This window comes from Rhinoraja longicauda, chromosome 40 (assembly GCF_053455715.1).
Source record: "Rhinoraja longicauda isolate Sanriku21f chromosome 40, sRhiLon1.1, whole genome shotgun sequence".
Classification (NCBI taxonomy): Eukaryota; Metazoa; Chordata; class Chondrichthyes; order Rajiformes; family Arhynchobatidae; genus Rhinoraja; species Rhinoraja longicauda.
The window spans coordinates 10,654,732-10,677,358 of NC_135992.1; the positions used below are offsets into that span (position 1 = coordinate 10,654,732).

Below are 22,627 nucleotides of genomic sequence, written 5' to 3' on the forward strand. Positions count from 1 at the left end.
AAACCTTTTTTTCAAATCTCCTCCTCAACGGAGATGCGACCTTTACCGTGTCGTATCTCCGTTCGCGCTACGGCCTAACATCGTGGAGTCGGCGGCCTCCAGCTGGGATCGACCTTGAAGACTCCGGTCGCAGGGCCTGGACTTACCATCTCGGAGGCTTCGGCCGTGGGCCCTGCAGACTGCAACATCGGGAGCTCGCAGGTCCCTGGCTGGCGACCGGCTTTTGGGAGCTCCAGCCGTAGCAGCTTCGACCGCCCCGAAGCGCGAGGTACGATCAACCCGCCCGCAGGCCCTTCATCGCCCTGCGTGGCCCGGCCGCAGCACTTTACATCGCCCGGTGGGGGCTCAGGACTTTCATCGGCCTGCTCGGCTCGGCCCTGGGACTTTCCATCGCCCGGTGGGGGCTTCAAAAAGTTGGGAGCCTCGATCACCTCGTGGCACCACGGGAGAAGAACGAGGAGGAGATAAGACTTTGCCTTCCATCACAGTGAGGGTATGCCTAGAGCAATCACTGTGATGGCTGTTTTGTGTAAAAAATTATATCTGTGTGTCTTGTGCTTTTTAATGTCTACTGCCGGACCCTGACGTGAGAGGGCGCTGGCGTTGAGTATTCGCCGCTTTTCCGTCAGGATAGTTTGCCTGTTTGTTTCTATGTTAATTGTTTTTGTAAAGCGCTTTGAGCATGTGATAAGGCGCTATATAAAATAAATGGATTATTATTATTATTATTATTATTAACATGATCATGGCTGATCATCCAAAATCAGTACCCCGTTCCCGTTCCTGCTTTCTCCCCATATTGTAATTAAGATTATAAAAAACAAGTGGGTGGGAGGAAGGAGCTATTAAGGGGATCTGAGGGGATTATACAGAGAGCCGCTGATATCAGGAACATGCTGCGTTGCCTCGCATGTAGATGGAAAAGAGTCTTTTACACTATTTCTTAAACATGGGGAAGTGTCCTGAACAAATTTTACCCTGCGTCCAGCAATACAGAGTCAACACTTCAAAAACATGAGGTTGTAAAATGCATTGAGTTGTCCTAAGGTTATAAAAGGCATCGTAAAGATTAAAACCTTTCGTCATTGTGTTAGAACTTCCATTCTCTACCGTAATGGGTAATGTCCACAATAAAATTGAGAGGTAATAATCTGTTACGTATCCAGATTTAAGAGGAATTAATGAGGCATGTGTACCAAAATGCCAGACTGTCATTTAAACATTGTAGTCATACTTTACAGTACTCAGGATAGGGAGGATAAGAGGAGAATTAAACCAACTGTGCTTATAAGAAATAACACATTGGCAAGAGAAAAGTGATGCAGTCATCAGGAATGCAGAAATAGAATCCAAGGGGATAATAAAAGATAATAAAGATTAATCATACTAATAGGAATAGCCTATGTACAGCCGAGAGCTGGGAGAGAAATTAAGAAAAATGCAGACAAATTACTGACAACGGAACAATGAAATTCTAACTTGCAACAGCAGAACAGGCCTGCAAACACAATACACATAGATCATATATAACAAACAAAAATTCAATAAATTAATAATCACAATACCAGAGCTAAAAACAATCCCAAAGTCCTTAGTAAAACCAAAGACAGTTATTAGTCATTGATGGGGTTAGTGTTGTGTAGTATTTCAGAGCCTGATGGTTATTGGGAAGAAACTGTTCTTGAACCTTGGACGGTATAGTTTTAAGGCTCCTGTGCCTTCTTCCCGATGGCAGGGGTGAAATGAGTGTGCGGCCATGGTGGTGTGGGTCTCTGATGATGCTGGCTGCCTTTTTGAGGCAGCAACTCCTGTAAATCCCTCCAGTAGTGGTTAGATCATATCCTATGATGGACAGGGCAGTGTTCACCACTTTTTGCAGTCTTTGCTCCAGGGAATTCAAGTTACTGAACCAGGCCATGATGCAACCAATCAATATGTTCTCTACTGTACACCTGTAGAAGCTCAAGAGCATCCTCTCTGACATACCAAATCTCCACAATCTGTTTATATAATTGCATCAGTGTGGTCCAGGAGAGATCTTCAGAAATATGTACGCCCAGGAATTTGAAGCTTTTGACTCTCTCTAGCGTTGTCCTGTCAACATAGGACGGGTTTATGGGTCCTCTTCCTCTTCCAAAATCCACAATCAGCACCTTGGTCTTCGGTTCTATGGGTTCAATCCCAACCACGGGTGCTGTCTGTACGGAGTTTGTACGTTCTCCCCGTGACCTGCATGGGTTTACTCCGAGATCTTCGGTTTCCTCCCACGCTCCAAAGACGTACAGGTTTGTAGGTTAACTGGCTTGATATAAGTGTAAATTGTCCCTTGTGTCGTGTTAGTGTGCGGGGATCGCCGGTCGGTGCGGACTCGGTGGGCCAAATGCCTGTTTCCGCGCTCTATCTCTAAGCTAAAATTACTGACATTGAGAGCCAGGTGGCACCATTTGGTCAGTCGATCGATCTCACTTCTCTACCCTGTCTCATCACCACATGTACGCCAGTTAACCAAGAAAACTCTCCACCAAGCAAAATTCTTGGGCAAAGTTGTATAGGGCCCTAGTGAGACCGCACCTGGAGTACTGTGACAGTTTTGGTCTCCAAATTTGAGGAAGGATATTCTTGCTATTGAGGGCGTGCAGTGTAGGTTTACTAGGTTAATTCCCGGAATGGCGGGACTGTCATATGTTGAAAGACTGGAGCGGCATGGCTTGTATACACTGGAATTTAGAAGGATGAGAGGGGATCTTATCAAAACATATAAGATTATTAAGGGGTTGGACACGTTAGAGGCAGGAAACATGTTCCCAATGTTGGGGGAGTCCAGAACCAGGGGCCACAGTTTAAGAATAAGGGGTAGGCCAGTTAGAACGGAGATGAGGAAAAACTTTTTCAGTCAGAGAGTTGTAAATCTGTGGAATTCTCTGCCTCAGAAGACAGTGGAGGCCAAGCCTCTGAATGCATTCAAGAGAGAGCTGGATAGAGCTCTTAAGGATAGCGGAGTCAGGGGGTATGGGGAGAAGGCAGGAACGGGGTACTGATTGAGAATGATCAGCCATGATCACATTGAATGGCGGTGCTGACTCGAAGGGCCGAATGGCCTCCTCCTGCACCTATTGTCTATAAAGGCTTTCAGATAAAGCTAAGTGATGTCATCAAAGGTTGTGATGTCGTGACGCACGGTTAGACCGCCGTGACGTGAGGCGTGAAGGCGTGACGTAGAGCACGCATTGCCGTGACGTCGGGACGCGCAAGATGGCGGCGCTGGTGCGGGCTCGGTGAGGGGAGGGGAGGAGGGGGGGGGGGGGTTGGATCGCGCTTGCTGCGGCTCAGCGGCCTGGCGCCGGCCCCGGCCACAGCCACGGCCCGCCCCGCTCAGACATGTCAGAACCCCGGAGGGTGGCCTTCAACACGGTGAGCGTGCCTCCCGACACCCTGCCCGCCGCCAACCCCAAGAAGAAGCGGCGAGAGGACCGGGGCGACCAGGGCAACGTGCGCTTCGGCCTGAAGCTGAGCGAGCCCAGCGACCGCAGCCACACCGAGTACAACTACAACGAGCTGCTGCGGGAGGTCAAGGTAAGGCAAGGAGCGGGCTCCGCGGGGCAGCTCCGTGCATCTCCGACCGCGGGGACAATCGCTGCTCCAGTCACCGTCCAGGCTGTCATTGATTCATCTCCCAGGCCTCCATTGATCGCACTGTCGACCCTAGGCTCTGTAGCCCGCCCCGCTGTCACCCCAGCCTGGCCCTACAGTCACCCCCCCCCCCTCCTGATCCTGCTGAGATGTGGACCCCATTGATCCCTTTGATCCAGCCATCATTCCCTTTAACCCAGTTAAAGCCACGACACCCATTGAACCTCCACCGTTGCCCCATTCTCCTAGTCCAGCTGAGATGTGGACCCCATTGATCCCTTTGATCCAGCCATCATTCCCTTTAACCCAGTTAAAGCCACGCTACCCATTGAACATCCACCGTTGCCCCACTCTCCTAGTCCAGCTGAGATGTGGACCCCATTGATCCCATGAATAGCCCTCCCTTTGATCCAGCCATCATTCCCTTTAACTCAGTTAGAGCCACGCTACTCCCTTCACCTAATTTGCACCATTCCCCCTCCCCCCCTCTCCCCCTCCTCCTCCTCCTCCTCTCCCCTCCTCCTCCTCCTCCTCTCCTCCTCTCCCCCCCTCCTCCTCTCCCCCCCTCCTCCTCTCCCCCCCTCCTCCTCTCCCCCCCTCCTCCTCTCCCCCCCTCCTCCTCTCCCCCCCTCCTCCTCTCCCCCCCTCCTCCTCTCCCCCCCTCCTCCTCTCCCCCCTCCTCCTCTCCCCCCTCCTCCTCTCCCCCCCCTCCTCCTCACCCCCCCCTCCTCCTCTCCCCCCTCCTCCTCTCCCCCTCCTCCTCTCCCCCTCCTCCTCCCCCCTCCTCCTCCTCTCCCCCTCTCCTCCTCTCCCCCCCTCCTCCTCTCCCCAATACATCGCCGCCGTTGATCCACTCTCCTAGTCCAGCTGAGATCTGTACCCCATTGATCCCATGAACAGCCCTCCCTTTGATCCAGCCATCATTCCCTTTAACCCAGTTAGAGCCGCGCTACCCCTTCACCTTATTTGCCTTATTTCCCCTCCCTCCTCCCCATGAACCCCACTACATCGCCGTCGTTGATCCACTCTCCTAGTCCAGCTGAGATGTGTACCCCATTGATCCCTTGAACTTGCCCACTCCTCTTTCATCCAGCCATCATTCCCTTTAACTCAGAGTCACGCTACTCCCTTCACCTTATTTGCCCCATTTCCCCCCCTCCTCCCCATGAACCCCACTACATCACCACCTTTGCCCCACTCTCTTAGTCCAGCTGAAATGTATACCCCATTGATACCTTGAACTTGCCCCCTCCCCTTTGATCCAGCCCATTCCTTCTCCAGAGATGCTGTCTGTCCCGCTGAGTTACTCCAACATTTTGTGTCTATCATTCCCTTTAACTCGGCTAGAGACACTCTACCCACTGACCCTCCATCATTGCTCCTCTCTCCTAGTCCAGTTGATCCCTTGAACTTGTGTCCGTTCCTGTCGTCCCCCCCCGATCTAGCCACCATTCCCTTTAACTCTGGTTAGCACGCAACAAAAGCTTTTCACTGTACCTTGGTACACATGACAATAAACTAAACTGAACTTAACTCAGTTGGAGCCACGCAACCCATCGACCCTCCACCATTGCTCCCCTCGCCAAGTCCAGAGATGTGCTCCCCAGTGATCACTCCGAATTTTTACCTTGTCATGCTTTCTCTCCCCTTTTGAACCGGCCTTCACCGCCTTAAACCTCACTGGAGTTACACCACCCATTGATCCTGGCTATCACTCCGTCCCTGTCCTGCTGAGATGAGTGCCCCATTGATCCCACTGAACTGCAGCCACATCGTCACTCTGCTGCCCCTTGATCCTGCCATCATTCGCTTTAATCCGCTCGAGTCACGCCACACATTGAACCCAACATCACCCCTTTGTTGACCCTGCCAAGATGTGTTTCCCGTTGACTGATAGGCAGTGCTGGATGACTCCCGCCATTCCACCTCCTAATGTAATCATGCATTGTATTTCTGCTGACTGGTTAGCACACTACGGAAGCTTTTCACTGTACCTCAGTACACGTGACAATGAACTAAACTGAACTCATGAGCACCATTGACTTGCTGGGATTCGATCTACATTGACCGATGGAGCGTTGACCGTGTTGTCATTTTTCACCACCCTTCCTCCATCGTCCCCATTCATCATGTTGGGTTGATGTACCCCCTTGCCGTTGACCCCAATGAGTTATACCCATGCTATTCAGATCCTGCCGCCACTTGAAAGTGCGCACCAGCAGACTCAGAAACAGCTTCTTCCCCTCTGTAATCAGGCTTCTGAAGAGCCCTTCCATGAACTAGGGTACTGTTTGATTCACCTCTACCCCATTGCAGACATTGGACTTTATCTAAGGAACTGATGCGCTATAATGCTGAGAACTATATTCTGTATCTTCCGCTTTGCTCCATCTGGTGTACTTGAGTTTGAACTGAACAGATGGCTGTGAAGGCCAAGTCAATGAATATTTTTAAGGTGGAGATTGACAGATTCTTGATTACTAAGGATGTCAGGGGTTATGGAGAGAAGGCAGGACAATGGGGTTGATAGGGGAAGATAGATCACCCATGATTGAATGGGGAGAATGGGCCGAATGGCTAATTGTGCTCCTATGTATGGTATATTTGGTCTGTTTGAATTGTAGGCAAAACAAAACTTTCCACTGTATCTTGGTACTTGTGACAATGGTGAACCTAAATCTATATACCCCCTTGTGTTGACCCACCCATTGGCCCTGGCATGTCACTTTCTCCCTTCACCTTATTTGCCCCATTTCCCCATCTCCTGTCCCCATGAACCCGACTACATCGCCACCTCTCTATCCCATTTATCAACATCCTATCCATCACCTCCATCATCATGTCAACAACCACTTGAACCCCCCCCCCCCCCCGACTTTCACCCACAACCCTTCTGTACTCTTATCCCATCCCCCTCAGGAGAATCGGCTACTTCCACTCTATGCCCTCTAATCTTCTTTCCTCAAAGGATTTCTGTACCATTGCCATCCCGTGGATTATTCCACTGTCCCAGTTAAACTCTCATCTCCACCCATGGGCCCTTGTTATCCTGAACGATGACACATCTCCTCCACACCTCTGATTCCCCAAACACCCCAAGCCATCTCTACCAACTCCAAACCTTATTCACCCAAGCCGACTCTTTGTCCTTCCAGAGAGGGGCCTCGGCCTGTTTCCCATCCTCTCAACACAATTTGCAGTTGACTATTTTCCTTATTGAACGGTGACCGTTTTTGGCCTTTGTGTTTAATATTTCACTGTAATCAAAACGTGGAGCTTTGAGATCTGGATCGGACAGCGGTCAACAGGAGATAGCGGGAATTGAGTCAATTTGTTGCTGCTTTGAACAATGCTTTCTCTCATTGAAAAATTGCTGGAGAATCCCACTGCTGCCGGCATTGTTATTCTGTAGAGCTGCCTCATTGCTTTGTCTCAGACAGCTGAATTAATGCTTCCCTTTGAAATAACAAGGACGGTCATCGTAGATCATTGAATTAAACGTCTGAATCATCAGTTGTGGCTTTGTCAGGAGATAGATCCTGATAACTGGTTATCAAAAAAAACTTTGCTTTTCGTATAATACTTTTCACATCCTAGAGCTCTTTTGAGGCAGATTAAGAGTTATCCTGCTGCAGGATTTGTTGGCAGTCAATTAATGCGTAGTTGTGGCCCACTAGCGGCAATGTTATAATGACCTGTTTGCAAGAGTTATCTGGAGGATAAATATTGGCAAGGATGCAGGGGATATCCTGGTTTTCTCTGAATAGTACAAAGAATTATTTTATATTTGTTTGAGACAACAAAACTGATCTTAGTTTAATGCCTCATCTAAGAAAACAAAACACTTGCTTAAAAGATACCAAGTGCTGGAGTAACTCAGCGGGTCAGGCAGCATCTCTAGAAAAAGTGGATAGGCGACGTTTTGGGTCGGGACTCTGAGCACTGTACTGGAGAGCCCTGACCTCTGTGTTATGATGTGGATAAATAAAGTTGCGGGACAGATCAGTCCGGATCTAATTAAATGGCAAAATAGTGAAAGGGTGAATAGCCTCCGACTTTCATAAATATCCCTAAAACGATTTGTGGTCAAGATATTTTCTTGTGCAAAACCTTTCTTGAAATTCAGTTGGTAGAAGTTGAACAGGCTGTGGAATTATTTTTCCCCATTGAATGAACTTGCAAGTCAGGATACGTCAGGTTTAATTTTTTGCCATCCGTCGAGGTTAACATTCCTGAACCCTTGCCGATATGGTTTGTGATTTTACTGAGTGTTGAAAGTTTTGATATTGTGGGACGAGTGTGCTGTGGCTTTTTGATTCTTGTAAAATGTTCTGCCTGTTAATAACTACCAGATGTATTAGGAAGCATTTGGTATACAAGTAGTCTACTGTACGTCATTAAAATTTAAGCTTATCTTTCCTCTCTCCCAAACATTAGTTTTTTTTCTATTTTGCACTTTGATTTTGAGTTCTTCTGGTAGAAGCCAACACATGCTGTGGTTGGTTTATATTAGTGCATGTTTTTTGCCAACTATTCTGCCCAAGCATCTTGTGTGGACCTGGATATTGTTATTGATTTTGTTCTGCTTTTTAACTGTGAAAAGCATTGGCAACTTCACAACTTACACAAACAATTTTTTTTTTAAATCTGAATTTTAAATTTGTTTTTTTTTAAAGATCTGAAATAGATACAGAAAATGCCAGGAAAACTGAGCAGATTTGGTGAACATTTCCATACTTGAAATGTTAACTGTTTCACAATAGAGAATAGGTGCAGGAGTAGGCCATTCGGCCCTTCGAGCCAGCACCACCATTCAAAGTGATCATGGCTTCGAGCCAGCACCGCCATTCAATGTGATAGCGGAGTCAGGGGGTATGGGGAGAAGGCAGGAACGGGGTAGTGATTGAGACTGATTCTCTGTCTCAGGGATACCCCCTGACTCCGCTATCCTTAAGAGCTCTATCTAGCTCTCTCTTGAATGCATTCAGAGACTTGGCCTCCACTGCCGCCTGAGATTCAAAGATTCACAACTCTCTGACTGAAAAGGTTTTTCCTCATCTTCGTTCTAAATGGCCTACCCCTTATTCTTAAACTCTGGCCCCTGGTTCTGGACCTCCCCAACATTGGGAACATGTTTCCTGCCTCTAACGTGTCCAACCCCTTAATAATCTTATATGTTTCGATAAGACCCCCTCTTATCCTTCTAAATTCCAGTGTATACAAGCCTAGTCGCTCCAGTCTTTCAACATACGACAGTCCCGCCATTCCGGGAATTAACCTAGTGAACCTACACTGCACACCCTCTTTCCATAATGCTGCCAGGCTTCCTGTGTTTTGCCAGCATTTTCCGTTGCATGCACATAACGTTTGGCAAAAGACTTCTCTATTGTGGACACTAATGCAAAAGCTATCTTTATGCTTTAAAAAAAAAATTGTGGCTTCCTCTGGCACTTGATGTATGTATATAAAAGTAAACTTTCTTTCTCGGTTTGTTTCTCACATCCCCGTGCTAATTAATCGACAATACTTTAACTGTGTAAGAAGGAACTGCAGATGCTGGTTTTCGCCCAAGATCAACACAACATGCTGGAGTAACTCAACGGGACAGGCAGTGTCTCTGGGGTGAAGCACTGGGTGACGTTTTGGGTCTTCAGAGCGTCGCCCCTTCCTTCTCTCCTGTCCCGCTGAGTTACTCCAGCATTTTGTGTCTATCATCTAACTGATTACATCACTGGTGTCCTTACCTATAGAAATGGAGGATTGTATTACATCAATAAACAGAAAATACTGGTCAACGCCCAGAATGCTGGTGGAACTCAGCGGCATCTGTGGAGGGAATGGACAGACAATGTCTCTTCAGACTCCCTTCCCCAGAAATTACTAGTAATACCCAGCGAAGGTATTTATTCACAAAATGCTGGAGTAACTCAGCGGGTCAGGCAGCATCTCAGGAGAGGAGGAATGGGTGACGTTTCCGGTCGAGACCCTTCTTCAGACTGGCCATACCCAGCAGATCAGACAGCATCCATTGATGTCCTTTCACCAGATGCTGTGTGATGTGCTGAGACTTGCCAGCATTTTCAGCTTTATTTCAGATTTACGGTATCAGCAGCATTTTGCCAATGGATTCTGAACCTTTTCTGGATATTCATGGGCTATACCTTCATGGCTTTAAAAAATGTTTTTGGATATGCAGTTGAAGAGGACAATGGACCTTGCGTAAGTTGGTAGGTTTAGGATGGGGAGCTGCAATAACATGATAGATTTAAAGGGCACAGAGTAACTCAACAAGTAAGGCAACATCTCTGGAGAACATGGATAGGTGATGTTTCGGGTCCAGACCCTTCTTCAGCCTAATTGTAGGGAGGAGAAGAAAGCGGGAAAAGTGGAGAGGCAGGACAAAGCGCAGCAGAGAATAAGTCGACACTGGTGAGGATTTTTTTTTGACAGGCAGATGGTTGGAACAAAGGCCAGAGATCGGAACAGGAGGTATGAGACAGGTTTGAAGAGTTGCGGATTGTGAAGCCAGAGGGAGAGGCAACGGAGGAGGGCCAGGACAGAAAGGTCAGCATGGGAGTGGGAGGGGGAGTTAAAATGGTTAGCAACTGGGTGATCCAACAGTCCTTGACGAACTGAGCACAAATGTTCAACGAAACAGTCACCGAGTCTACCCTTGGTCTCACTGATGTACAGGAGGCTACATCGGGAACACCAGATGCAGCAGATGAAATTAGAGGAGGTGCACGTGAACCTCTGTCTCATCTGGAAGGGCTGCTGGGTTCCCTGGATGGAGGTGTGTGGAGGAGGTATAGGAACAGGTTGCAGGGGAAAGTACCCGGGTAGGGGCTGGTTTGGATAGGAAATAATGCGTGGACCAAGGCGTTGCAGAGGGTGCGGTCACCGCAGATGGAAAGGGGTGGAGATGGAGGTGGCAGAGACAGAAGGATTGAGAGTGGGGAAAAGCATCTTTACCAGGAGCAGCGTGCCTCCACAGATGCTGCTTGTCTTTCAAGTTAGCAGTTTATTTTGTTGCTCCAGATCTGCAGTCTCTTGGGATTGATTTGCAGGGCCACCTCTGAGATTATGGTGACTCTTGGGATTGGAGTCATCCATAGATGTGTGAAAACGAAATGCAGCCTTGCTTCTGGTTCATTATATTAATTTAGGAAGGACTTGCCTTATTCCAATTTGAACAAATTGCTAAATACTGTTGGAAATGCAAGATCTTCCACTTATTTAGTCCAGTTTAAGAAAAGCACCACATGTTGTGTAACTGCTAAATTGCATCTTACAGATTCTTTGAAATTTTTCCATCATAGCAATAAAAAAGAAACCTTGGTCCCATGGGCTGGTGCTGTTATCACTGTGATCCTGTTATGCATATTTGGAGTCAATTGTGGTCCTTCTCCAAGATGGGTTAGGAGAACCAGGTGTTCATAACATTCAGGGAGATAATAGTTGAATTCTTTTATCTTCCAGCTGTACACTTATTTGGTCTAGTTGTTGTAGCTGCTCCCATGGGAGATTGTGGAAGTCATCAAGAGACAATGCACAGAAACAGGCCCTTCAGCTGATTATCAAGCATCCAGTTTTTCACTAATCTTCCACGATCCATCTTATTCTCCCCACATCCCTGTTAATTCCCCCCCCCCCCCCCCCCCCCCCCCCAGATTCTAACACTCATGGTGACAATTTACCTGTTAGCCTGTGGACCAGCTCTTATCTTTGGAGTGTGAGAGGAAGCTGGATTACCCTGAAGCAACCCACGTGAAATGGGGAACGTGTGGGCTAGTGTAGTATGATCAGAGATGGCACCACAGGTGGAGATTGCTGGAGCTGGAGGTTGCTGGAGCTACTGTGCCAATAATCCACCCTTGGATCTCCTGTGGTCTCTGTAGGTTAGTTCCTCAGTGGGAATTCAGTGCAGGTACCCAGGTGAGGCGACAGGAAAGCACTTTCATTTCAGGTGTCACAAAATGCTGGAGTAACTCAGTAGGTCAGGCAGCATCTAGGAGAGAGGGAATGGGTGACGTTTTGGGTCGAGTCCCGTCTCGACCCGAAACGTCACCCATTCCCCCTCTCCTAGATGCTGCCTGACCTGCTAAGTTACTCCTGCATTTTGTGATACCTTCGATTTGTACCGGCATCTGCGGTTATTTTCCTGCACTTCATTTCAGGTGCTTCATCTGCCTTGCGCACATCTCAACAAATCTCTTTTTTTTGTTGTTGTTTTGTTTCAACAGAGAAATTCAACCAACCCTGATGTTCCTTTCAATAATGAAGAGAAAGAAAGGAAAGAAATGGAAGCGATTGCAAAGAAACTTGAGGAAAAATATGTAAGTGTGTACACGCTTGTGTGCAAGTGGTAACAATAGAGAGAGTTAGCTTTAGCTCTTAGGGCGAAAGGAAGCAAGGGATATGGGGAGAAAGCAGGAACGAGGTACTGATTTTAGATGATCAGCCATGATATTGAATGGCGGTGCTGGCTCGAAGGGCCGAATGGCCTACTCCTGCACCTATCTGTCTATGTTTCTATGTAATATCTTTTATTGAGGTGAAATATCACAATTTTCTTCAAGCAAATAAACTTGCATCTTTATCATCCCTAAGTTTTTTCAAAGGCACTTTGTGACTTATGAAATACTTTTGTAATGTAGTGATAATGTAACGCAGGAAATGTGGTGGCCAATTTACATAGAGCAAGACTTCATAATCAGTTGTTGGTTGAGGGATCGGTGTCGACTGATTATTTAAGTCTACCTAAGACCTCAACTTGACATCTCGACCAGTACTGACATTGCAGGGAAGAAATTATCTGTATATCTGTGCAGCAGTGGTTTTAATTGTGCTCTGTGGATCTTGGTATTACAGAAATAAAGAGCCACTGAATAGAATGCAGCAACACTTAAGCCATCTGAGCATGAACTCCATGCCTGACAAAATGCTATCCCAATGGCATAATAATTTCCTCTGCCTTTTCTCACTCTGTTTCAGACCTGTAAATACATTACTTCTCGCAAGCCACCTTTGGTAGATTGTGAAATTGAACTGACAGCAAGGGTCGATTTTCAAATTTGTGTTGAGCAAGTGCCTGGATAATCAGATGATGATAAATCGGGCTAAGGGGTACCCAGCCAACCTAGCCACTGATCAGGGCATAGCCACCTAGCCTGCACATGGGGGAACATGCGGGATAGTGCAGAGTACCTATGAGAGAGAAGCGAGTGTTACCAAACGTCTAAATTCATTGGGGTGGAACACGCTCCAAGACAGACGGAAAACCCACCGTTTGACCTGTTTTTACAAAATGTTAAATGGTCAGCTCGACATAGATTACCACATCTACACCAAACCCAAACCCATCTGGAGTAGACGAGGGCATTCGATTCGATTTAAGATACCAGCTGTCAAGACAGATGTGTATAGCAATTCATTCTTCCCTCGCACGATTAAAGCATGGAATAGTCTTCACCCTACTATAGTTACTCAACCAGACGCAACTAAATTTAAGGCAGCTCTTCTTCTCCAAGAAGCCCTTCTTGCTTAAGTCCATACTCCGCCACCTCCAGTTTAAATTCTATTTGGAATATTTTGGAGGACCAAGAACCAAGTATGTGCAACAAAGTGGCAGGGTGTCGACTGACTTGCTGCAGTCCAACACATAATCCCTTGTCTCCTCGATGACAAGCAAATTGATCGACTTGGCTTCATTTCAGGGTCAGAAGAACCACAAGCGACGGAAAGACCGCATGCAGGATTTAATTGACATGGGTTACGGCTACGATGACACGGATCCATTCATTGACAACTCGGAAGCGGTGGGTATTGATCCGTGGAGAAACGAGCGTCCGTCTATTTAGTTAATGTCTAATTCGTGGATATGGAGAGGATGTTTACACTAGGTTGAGATCCTAGGACTAGAGGTCCAGAGGCCTCAGTATCAAAGGACTTTCCTTTAGGAAGGAGATGAGGAGGAATTTCTTGGTGAATCTGTAGAATTCTTTGCCACAGAAGGCTGTGGAGACCAAGTCAGTGGTTATTTTTACGGCAGGGATAGATAGATTCTTGATTATTACAGGCGTCAGGGGTAATGGGGAGAAGGCAGGAGAATCAGAATCAGAATAACCTTTATTGTCATCCAAAAAAACAAGTCTTTTGGACGAAATTCCGTTACCCACAGTCCAATAATAAGAGCAATAAAAATAAGCAATTACACACACAATCACAAACCAACACAAAACAAAAAAACAAAACATCCATCACAGTGAGTCTCCTCCAGTCACCTTCTCACTGTGATGGAAGGCCAGAATGGCTTTTCTCTTCCCCTGCCGTCCTCTCCCGCGGTCAGGCTGTTGAAGTTGCCACGTTCCAGGCCGCGCCGGACGGTGAAAGGTCCGGACGGTGAATGGGGTTAGGAGGGAGAGATAGAACAGCCATAATTGAATGGCACAGTAGACTTGATGGGCCAAATGGCCTAATTCTATTTCTATCACTCCTATGACCTTAGGACCTTCATTTCATATTTGTGTGGGGCCTCTCTGCATTGTTCAGTAGCAGCACCATTTGTAATAAGTATGGTAGACACAAAATGCTGGAGTAACTCAGCGGGTCAGGCAGCATCCCTGGAAAAAAGGAATAGGTGACGTTTCGGGTCGAGACCCTTCATCAGACTTTAAAGTGCCTGACTTCAAAGTATGATGGTCATGACAAGAAGTGATTTATTCTGCATAGGAAATGTGGAAAGAAATGCACACGCAACCTATGATTTGCGCAGACAAGTACCAAAACGAAGTTGAAGAGTAAGCATTTGTGCCCCATATCTGTGGAAGGACGTGCTGGCTCTGGAGAGGGTCCAGAGGAGGTTTACAAGAACGATTCCAGGAATGAGTGGGTTAGCATACGATGAGCGTCTAACAGCACTGGGCCTGTGCTCGTTGGAGTTTAGAAGGTTGAGGGGGGATCTCGTTGAAACTTACAGAATAATGAAAGGCATAGATAGAGTGGATGTGGAAAGGATGTTTCCACCGGTGGGAGAGTTTAGGACCAGATGTAGTCTCAGAATTAAGGAGGTGAGGAAGAACTTCTTTAGTCAGAGGGTAGTTAATCTGTGGAACTCATTGCCACAGAGGGCTGTGGAGGCCAAATCACTGGATATTCTTAAGGCAGAGATAGACAAATTCTTGATTAGAACGGTTGTCAAGGGTTATGGGGAGAAGGCAGGAAAATGGGGTTAGGAGGCCGAGATTGGTTCTTGGTCCTCCAAAATATTCCAAATGGATCAGCCATGATTGAATGGCGGAGTGGACTCAATGGGCCAAATGGCCTAATTCTACTCTTCTAACTTGTGAACTTGCTGATGCCAAGCGAGAGCAATGCAGACTGGGCATTCACAGCCCATTCAGCTCTGTGCGTTGGTCACAGCGGATCTGACATGGACAACACACATTGCCGCACTGGTGAGTAAGGCAAGGCAGCGCCTTTACCACCTCAGACAGTTGAGGAAATTCAGAGTCTCTCTGAGGATCCTTCAGTGCTTCTACTCTGAGGCTGTAGAAAGCATCTTGTCCGGAAACATCACAGTCTGGTTTGGGAATAGCTCTGCTCAGGACAGGAAGGCTCTGCGGAGAGTAGTGCGTTCTGCTGAACGCACTATGGGAACTGCACTGCCCCCCTGCAGGACCTATACATCAGGAGGTGCAGATCCAGAGCCAGCAACATTATGGGGGACCCCTACCACCCCAGCAACGGTCTGTTCCAGCTGCCACGGTCAGGCAAACGCCTCCGCTGTCATGCTGTGAAAACAGAGAGGATGAGACGGAGTTTCTTCCCACAGGCCATCAGGACTGTTAACTCTCATATCACCAGGGACTAATTTAATTTACTGTATTAATTTATTTTTTGTGCTAAAAAAAAATTCTATTCTGTTTTGTAGTTTTAGCACAATCCGCAGGCGTTGCCACTTTCATTTCACTGCACATCTTGTATATATATGTGACAAATAAAGTTGAATAAGAAAATAACTGCAGATGCTGGTACAAATCGATTTATTCACAAAATGCTGGAGTAACTCAGCAGGTCAGGCAGCATCTCGGGATAGAAGGAATGGGTGACGTTTCGGGTCGAGACCCTTCTTCAGAAGAAGAATGTCCCATTTCAAGGACAAGTTTCGGGTCGAGACCCTTCTTCAGAAGAAGGGTCTCGACCCGAAACGTCACCCATTCCTTCTCTCCCGAGATGCTGCCTGACCTGCTGAGTTACTCCAGCATTTTGTGAACAAATAAAGTTGACTTGACTTGACTTGTCTGCTTAACTGAGACTGAAAATTCCAGCTTACACGGCTGGAACTACCAAAGGGTGCAGCTGAAACCTGACTTTATTTTTCAGTATGATGAGTTGGTTCCAGCCTCGTTGTCTACAAAATATGGAGGATTTTACATAAACACGGGAACGTTGCAGTTCCGGCAGACTTCAGACACTGAAGATGAAGATGTAGTGGGGAAGAAAAGATTGAAATCGCCTAAAGTGAGTAATGGTTTGGTTTATAATTCTGCGAATGAAATCAGATTTTTATATTTTAGTCCTGAATGTTTTCTTCTCGTCACCTCCACTGAGTGCCCCACGCCACTGTCAAACACTTCATAAGGTCACAAGTCCAAGGAGCTGAATTCGGCCATTCGGCCCATCAAGTCTATCCATCTTTCATTCTCAACCCCATCACACCTGCACTTACCAAGAATCTGTCAATCTCTGCCATTGACAGCTTACACATCCTTCTGTGGCAATGAATTATTCCACAGGCTCACCACCCACCGATTAGATACATTTCTCCTCATCTCCGTTCTAAAAGTACGTGCTTGTATTCTGAGGCTATAACCTCTGGTCCTTAGACTCTCCCACTAGTGGAAACATCCTCTCCACATTCACTCTCTCCAGGCCGTGGCAAATTAGTGAGGGTGAACTTTTTGTCCCATTTCAAGGACTAGTTGCTGCAGTTGGATTAGTCACTAAGAGCTGGCCGTTTAACGGTTACAATGCTGTTCTCCTTTGCAGAATGAGTTTGAAGACCCGGAGCACTGGCCTGACATGTGGTCTGTGTTGCAATGTGTTGTGCAATAAAATGTACTTTTTCCATCTGTTGGGCATAATAACTCCTGTTTCTTTAATTGTTTGTCATCTGGAGTGAGTACTTCAGTTTGAAGAAGGGTCTCGACCCGAAACGTCACCCATTCCTTCTCTCCTGAGATGCTGCCTGACCTGCTGAGTTACTCCAGCATTTTGTGAATAAATACCTTCGATTTGTACCAGCATCTGCAGTTATTTTCTTATACTTCAGCTGAAGCTGTTCTCTCCAAATGCATTTTCTTCCTTTAACCATTTTTATTTCACAAAATGCTGGAGTAACTCAGCAGGTCAGGCAGCATCTCAGGAGAGAAGGAATGGGTGACGTTTCAGTCGGAAGTCTGAAGAAATGTCTCGACCTGAAACGTCACCCATTCCTTCTCTCCTGAGACGCTGCCTGACCTGCTGAGTAACTCCAGCATTTTGTGAAATAAATACCTTTGATTTGTACCAGCATCTGCAGTTATTTTCTTACACCATTCTTCCTTTAACCATGTCATTTTATGTGTTCCAAATGTGTATTCATTTCATTTTCTGTGATCTAATTACAGCTTAATTAGCTGCCAATTTGTAAAACATTCCAAATTCTAATATCTCCAAACAATAAAGTTGGCTTCAAACTTTTCCTTCATTCATCCAAGTGTAAGTCTTCTATCTCTGCCTCTTTGTTAAGTTTGTTATTTTACAGGGCATCATTTCCAAATGATGTCCTGAGATGTTAACACAATTGGTATTTCTTCAATTTATTTTTGCAAAGGTCTTTCAACAGCATAATGGCACATCAACACCTTCAACTTCTGCGTGGTCTTGGGAAGGACGTAATTGGTTGCTTTCAAGCTCCTGCCCTCTTATATACTTAATAATAAGCAGAAAAGTTGGTGTGTGTTTTTTTTTTTAGAAACAAAAATTAAGAGATGGCGAAGACAGGGTGGTGAAAAAACAAAGAAGGAAGGATGAAGGAGAGATGAAAGAGAAGAAACCAAGGAAGCTACAGGTTCCCAAGGAGTCAGGGTGAGTGGTATTGAAATGCTAAAACTGCAATATTTAAAAAAACTGTGAAAATAGGTATTAATGTTAATGTGGAGTGATGAGGTGTTATTTTTTCCCCATTTTAGACTTTTTCCTGTGCTCTGATCTCTGTAAACAAATGAATGGGGTTTCCTCTGCATTTTGTCCAAAACATTAGATTCTGCTTGATGGTTCGTCTTCTATTGGAGACTTTAGATCAGTCACGGTGTTTAATTTGGTAATCTTGCTATGTGTTTTGCTATTCCATGGCAGTTTTGTCCTCTCACCTATTAGCTTGCATGAAAACATTTAGAACCCTGCTGCCGAGTCCCGTTCACTTTTTCAAACATCCTTCTTCATTCTGATCTACATTGGTTCCCATCCCAGCAAATTTTAAATTCTCAAATTTACACCCTTCCATCCTCCCACCCTCCCGATCTCTGTCATCTCCAGTACCTCACAGTGGCAGAGACCCAGGTTCGATCCTGACCTCGGGTGCTATCTGTGTGTGGAGTTTGCTGTGACTGAGTGGGTTTCCTCTGAAATGCTTCGGTTTCCTCACACATCCCAAAGACATGCAGCTCTATGGGTGAATTGGCCTCTGTAAAGTGCCCCTCGTAGGGAGTGGATGCAAAAAGTGGGATAACATAGAACTAGTGTGAATGGGTGATCAATGGTCAGTGCGGACCTGAAGGGCCTATTTCCATGCTGTATCTTTCATTCAATCAATCTCTATAACCATCCAAAAGCTCTGTATTGCACTGATTCTGAGGGCTGGTCGTGAAAGTGAAATTAATGTAGATCATCGGCGATGGAAGTGAATGATGAACCAAACTAAAGAAGCCCTAAGACCTACTCCTGCAAATTATATTCTGAGGGGCTTTGTAAAACTCTCTGACCAAATTGTCCTAATAACTCCTCTGTTAGCTCGATGTCACACTTTGTCTGAGGTTACTCATTCTGAGGGCTGTGGGATGTTTTACAGAATTGGAGATACAGGTGCTCCCCGACTTACGACGTTTCCACTTGCGATAGTTCGGCTTTGCGATGGTGCAAACGGCAGCGACCCGTAGCCAGCCGCCGCTCGCGTCCGGCCACGTGATCGCACGTATTACAATGCATTTCCACTTACAATACAATATATCTTTATTGTCATTGTACAGGGGTACAACGTGATTGGGAATGCGCCTCCCATACGATGCAATACTTTTGGTTTCCGATGGGTTTCCCAGAACGGAGCCCCATCGGAAGCTGAGGAGCACCTGTACCTTACAACGCCCCAGAGATGAGACATAATTTTACCAGTGGACCTCTGAGATATGGTTCCAGTTTTGATTGAAACTTTGCTAACAAGAAAGAAAGTTCAAGCCAACTTGGCAGGGAACTGGATGGACTCTTTATAACAACCATCAGCTTTGTGGACACAATGATTGATATTAACTTTTTATTTTCTGTTTAATAGACAATAGGTGCAGGAGTAGGCCATTCGGCCCTCCCTCCCTCCATCTCCCCTTCCTCCACCCTCCTCCCTCCCTAGGAGATAGATTTAAACTTTAAAATGTGAATAACTTTGAAAAAATAACACCGATTTGAATAAAACTTCCTCTATTAGTACCAAAGGAGCTAATGGTGAGTAAGGTGGGCCTAGAATTGTCGTGCTATCGTGTACCGTTTTGGCTGTAGTTCAGGAACAAACAAACAAACGAGAGTTTTAGTATATAGACGACTGTATGACAAATCAAATTCCTTGTATGTTGCAAAACATACTTGGCTAATTGAGTATGAGTTGACTCTTGGATTGTATGTGCACCGCTGTAACTGCTGCTGTGGTTGCCTTTCAGGGTGGTGGCCCTCAATGCGGTCAAACATCAGAAGAAGAAGCGGAAAAATCACAATGACACGCTCTCGCTGGCCGAAATGCTCAAGAAGTTCCAAAGGGAGAAAGAAGCCATGAAGAAGCAGGAGACCAGCGTCAAGCAACTGCCTGCCTCTCAGCCGACCGATCAGGCGGCAAAGAACCCAGGCCTCTCCGAGTGCAACCTCGCTGCCTCCGATCAAGTCTTTTCGATTCTGGGGAGTTCCAATGAGAACGACTTGCTTCAGGAAGCTGCCAACGCCATGGAGCTGTTCGGGGATTTGGACATCGATAAGCTGCTGGCAGAGACACCCAGTGGAAGCCCAGCTTCTGAAACCGAGGATAGCAGCAGCACTGTGGTGTCTTCAAGCTGCATCTTGCCCGCCCTGAGCCAAAAGCAGGTGTCCCAGTTGCCAACAGGAATATCCTCTCTTCTTGAAAAGCGCCTTCGTGATCTTAAGAATTTATGCTCTGTGCATTCGAGCAATGAAGCCTATGTAAGTAGACTGCTTTGTAAAGTTGATATTTTTGCTAGATTTCTCTTGAAGTTTTGCCACCTTTCACCGTCCGGCGCGGCCTGGAACGTGGCAGCTTCAACAGCCTGACCGCGGGAGAGGACGGCAGGGGAAGAGAAAAGACATTCTGGCCTTCCATCACAGTGAGGAGGTGACTGGAGGAGACTCACTGTGATGGATGTTTTGTTTTTTTGTTTTGTGTTGGTTTGTGATTGTGTGTGAAATTGCTTATTTTTATTGCTCTTATTGCTGGACTGTGGGTGACCTTTCATTTCACTGCGAAGGTATTTATTCACAAAATGCTGGAGTAACTCAGCAGGTCAGGCAGCATCTCGGGAGAGAAGAACACAAGAACACAAGAAAATAGCAGCAGGAGTAGGCCAACCGGCCCCTCGAGCCCGCTCCACCATTCAATACGATCATGGCTGATCCTACCCCAACCCCCTTCCCACTATCGCCCTTCTTCCCACCCAAAAGAACCGTGTGATCTCCTGGGAGAGGCGAAAAACCGGATAAAAACCCAGGCCAATTTGGGGAAAAAATCCGGGAAATTCCTCTCCGACCCCAAGCTAGGCGATCGAAACTCGTCCAGGATATTACTCAGGTCTTACTATACTAACCATAGCTCATGTCCACTTCCCTGCCCGCTCCCCGTAACCCCTAATTCCCTTGTCTTTTAAAAAACAATCTATTTCTGTTTTAAATTTATTTAACGTTCCTGCATCCACAGCTCTTTGAGGCAGCGAATTCCACAGACTAACCACCCTCTGAGTGAAGAAGTTTCTCCTCATCTCAGTTTTAAAAGAGCCCCCTCTTATTCTAAGACTATGCCCCCTAGTTCTGGTCTCCCCGATCATCAGAAACATCTTTAGCGAATCCACCCGATCAAGGCCCCTCACGATCTTATACGTTTCAATAAGATCGCCTCTCATTCTTCTGAACTCCAATGAGAAAAGTCCCAACCTACTTAACCTTTCCTCATATGTCAACCCCCTCATCACTGGAAGGAATGGGTGACGTTTCGGGTCGAGACCCTTCTTCAGACTGATGTCAGGGTGGCGGGACAAAGGAAGGATATAGGTGGAGACAGGCAGATAGAGGGAGATCTGGGAAGGAGGAGGGGAAGAGAGGGACAGAGGAACTATCTAAAGTTGGAGAAGTCGATGTTCATACCACTGGGCTGCAAACTGCCCAGGCGAAATATGAGGTGCTGTTCCTCCAATTTCTGGTGCATTTCATTTCACTGCACATCTTGTATGTGTATGTGACGAATAAACTTGACTTGACTTGACAGTAATATCGGGCAGCAACTCCAAAAGTTGTCCTAACCTTTGGTGCTGTCTGTGTGACGTTTGCATGTTCTCCCTGTGACAGCAAGAGTTTCCCCCAGCTGCTCCAGTTTCCCCCCACAGCCCAAAGACAAACTGGTCAGTAGATTAACTGGTCACTAAACTGTCCCAAGGCTGGGAGTTGACGGGGACACGAGAGGAAAAGTGGGATTAGTGTGTCAATCATCGTGTCCAAGAAGCTTCTGTTTACTGTGAAGAGTCTATCTGGCAGCACGGTAGCGCAGCGGTAGAGTTGCTGCTTTGCAGCGAATGCTGCGCCGGAGACTCAGGTTCGATCCTGACTACGGGTGCTGCACTGTAAGGAGTTTGTACGTTCTCCCCGTGACCTGCGTGGGTTTTCTCCGAGATCTTCGGTTTCCTCCCACACTCCAAAAACGTACAGGTATGTAGGTTAATTGGCTGGGTAAAATGTAAAAATTGTCCCTAGTGGGTGTAGGATAGTGTTAATGTGTGGGGATCACTGGGCGGCACGGACTTGGTGGGCCGAAAAGGCCTGTTTCCGGCTGTATATATATGATATGATATGATATCATAGTTCCTAGTCAATATAGCTTAAACCTTTCATCCCGTTAACAAAGTGATGGACCAAAACCGGAACGTTATCCCAAGAGTAGACACAAATTGCTGGAGTAACTCAGCGGGTCAGGAGTAAAAGGAATGGTGAAGTTTTGGGTCGGGATCCTTCTTCAGTCTGAAGCAGGGTCCTGACCCGAAACACCATGCTCCCTTTTTCTCCAGAGATGCTACCTGACACGCTGAGTTACTCCAGCACTTTGTGTTTGTCTTGTGTATAATCCAGCATCTACAGTTCTTTGTTTTTACACCTTCCCTCAAGGCTTTCACTGATAAATCTATGTACCACCTATGGGATGTTATAAAGCTATGAGATGTTATGGGCACTCAGGTAGTGGGTTAAAGGGCCTGTTTCTGTGTGTATGACTATTATCTCAGCACAGTTTGAGGCAGTGAAAGTTATTGCCATGTTGTGGGGGCAGTAATTGCGGATTAAGTGAATAGAGGCACATATATAGACTGGTGTGACTCAGTGATTATTCAAGCATTTTGTGCCTATTGTCGGTGTAAACCAGCATCTGCTGTTCCTTCCTACACATAAATTATATGACATTATAGCACTCCTATATAAAATCTAC

General features: G+C 46.4%; 1 protein-coding gene across 3 annotated transcripts in view; it reads left to right on the plus strand.

The window, feature by feature from the left end:
- The first annotated feature begins 3,314 nt into the window (after positions 1-3,314).
- Positions 3,315-22,627, plus strand: part of LOC144611441 (ubinuclein-2-like) — a 47,887-nt gene continuing 28,574 nt past the window's right edge. For 2 of the 3 annotated variants that reach the window (XM_078430533.1, XM_078430534.1), the window contains exons 1-6: positions 3,315-3,573; positions 11,874-11,966; positions 13,347-13,448; positions 16,015-16,152; positions 17,648-17,760; positions 19,599-20,109. In XM_078430533.1, coding sequence (XP_078286659.1) covers positions 3,379-3,573; positions 11,874-11,966; positions 13,347-13,448; positions 16,015-16,152; positions 17,648-17,760; positions 19,599-20,109 — 1,152 coding nt within the window. In that variant the 5' untranslated portion in view covers positions 3,315-3,378. Of the gene's footprint in view, positions 3,574-11,873; positions 11,967-13,346; positions 13,449-16,014; positions 16,153-17,624; positions 17,761-19,598; positions 20,110-22,627 lie in introns of those variants that run through there. The other variant, XM_078430535.1, reaches the window with a different exon arrangement.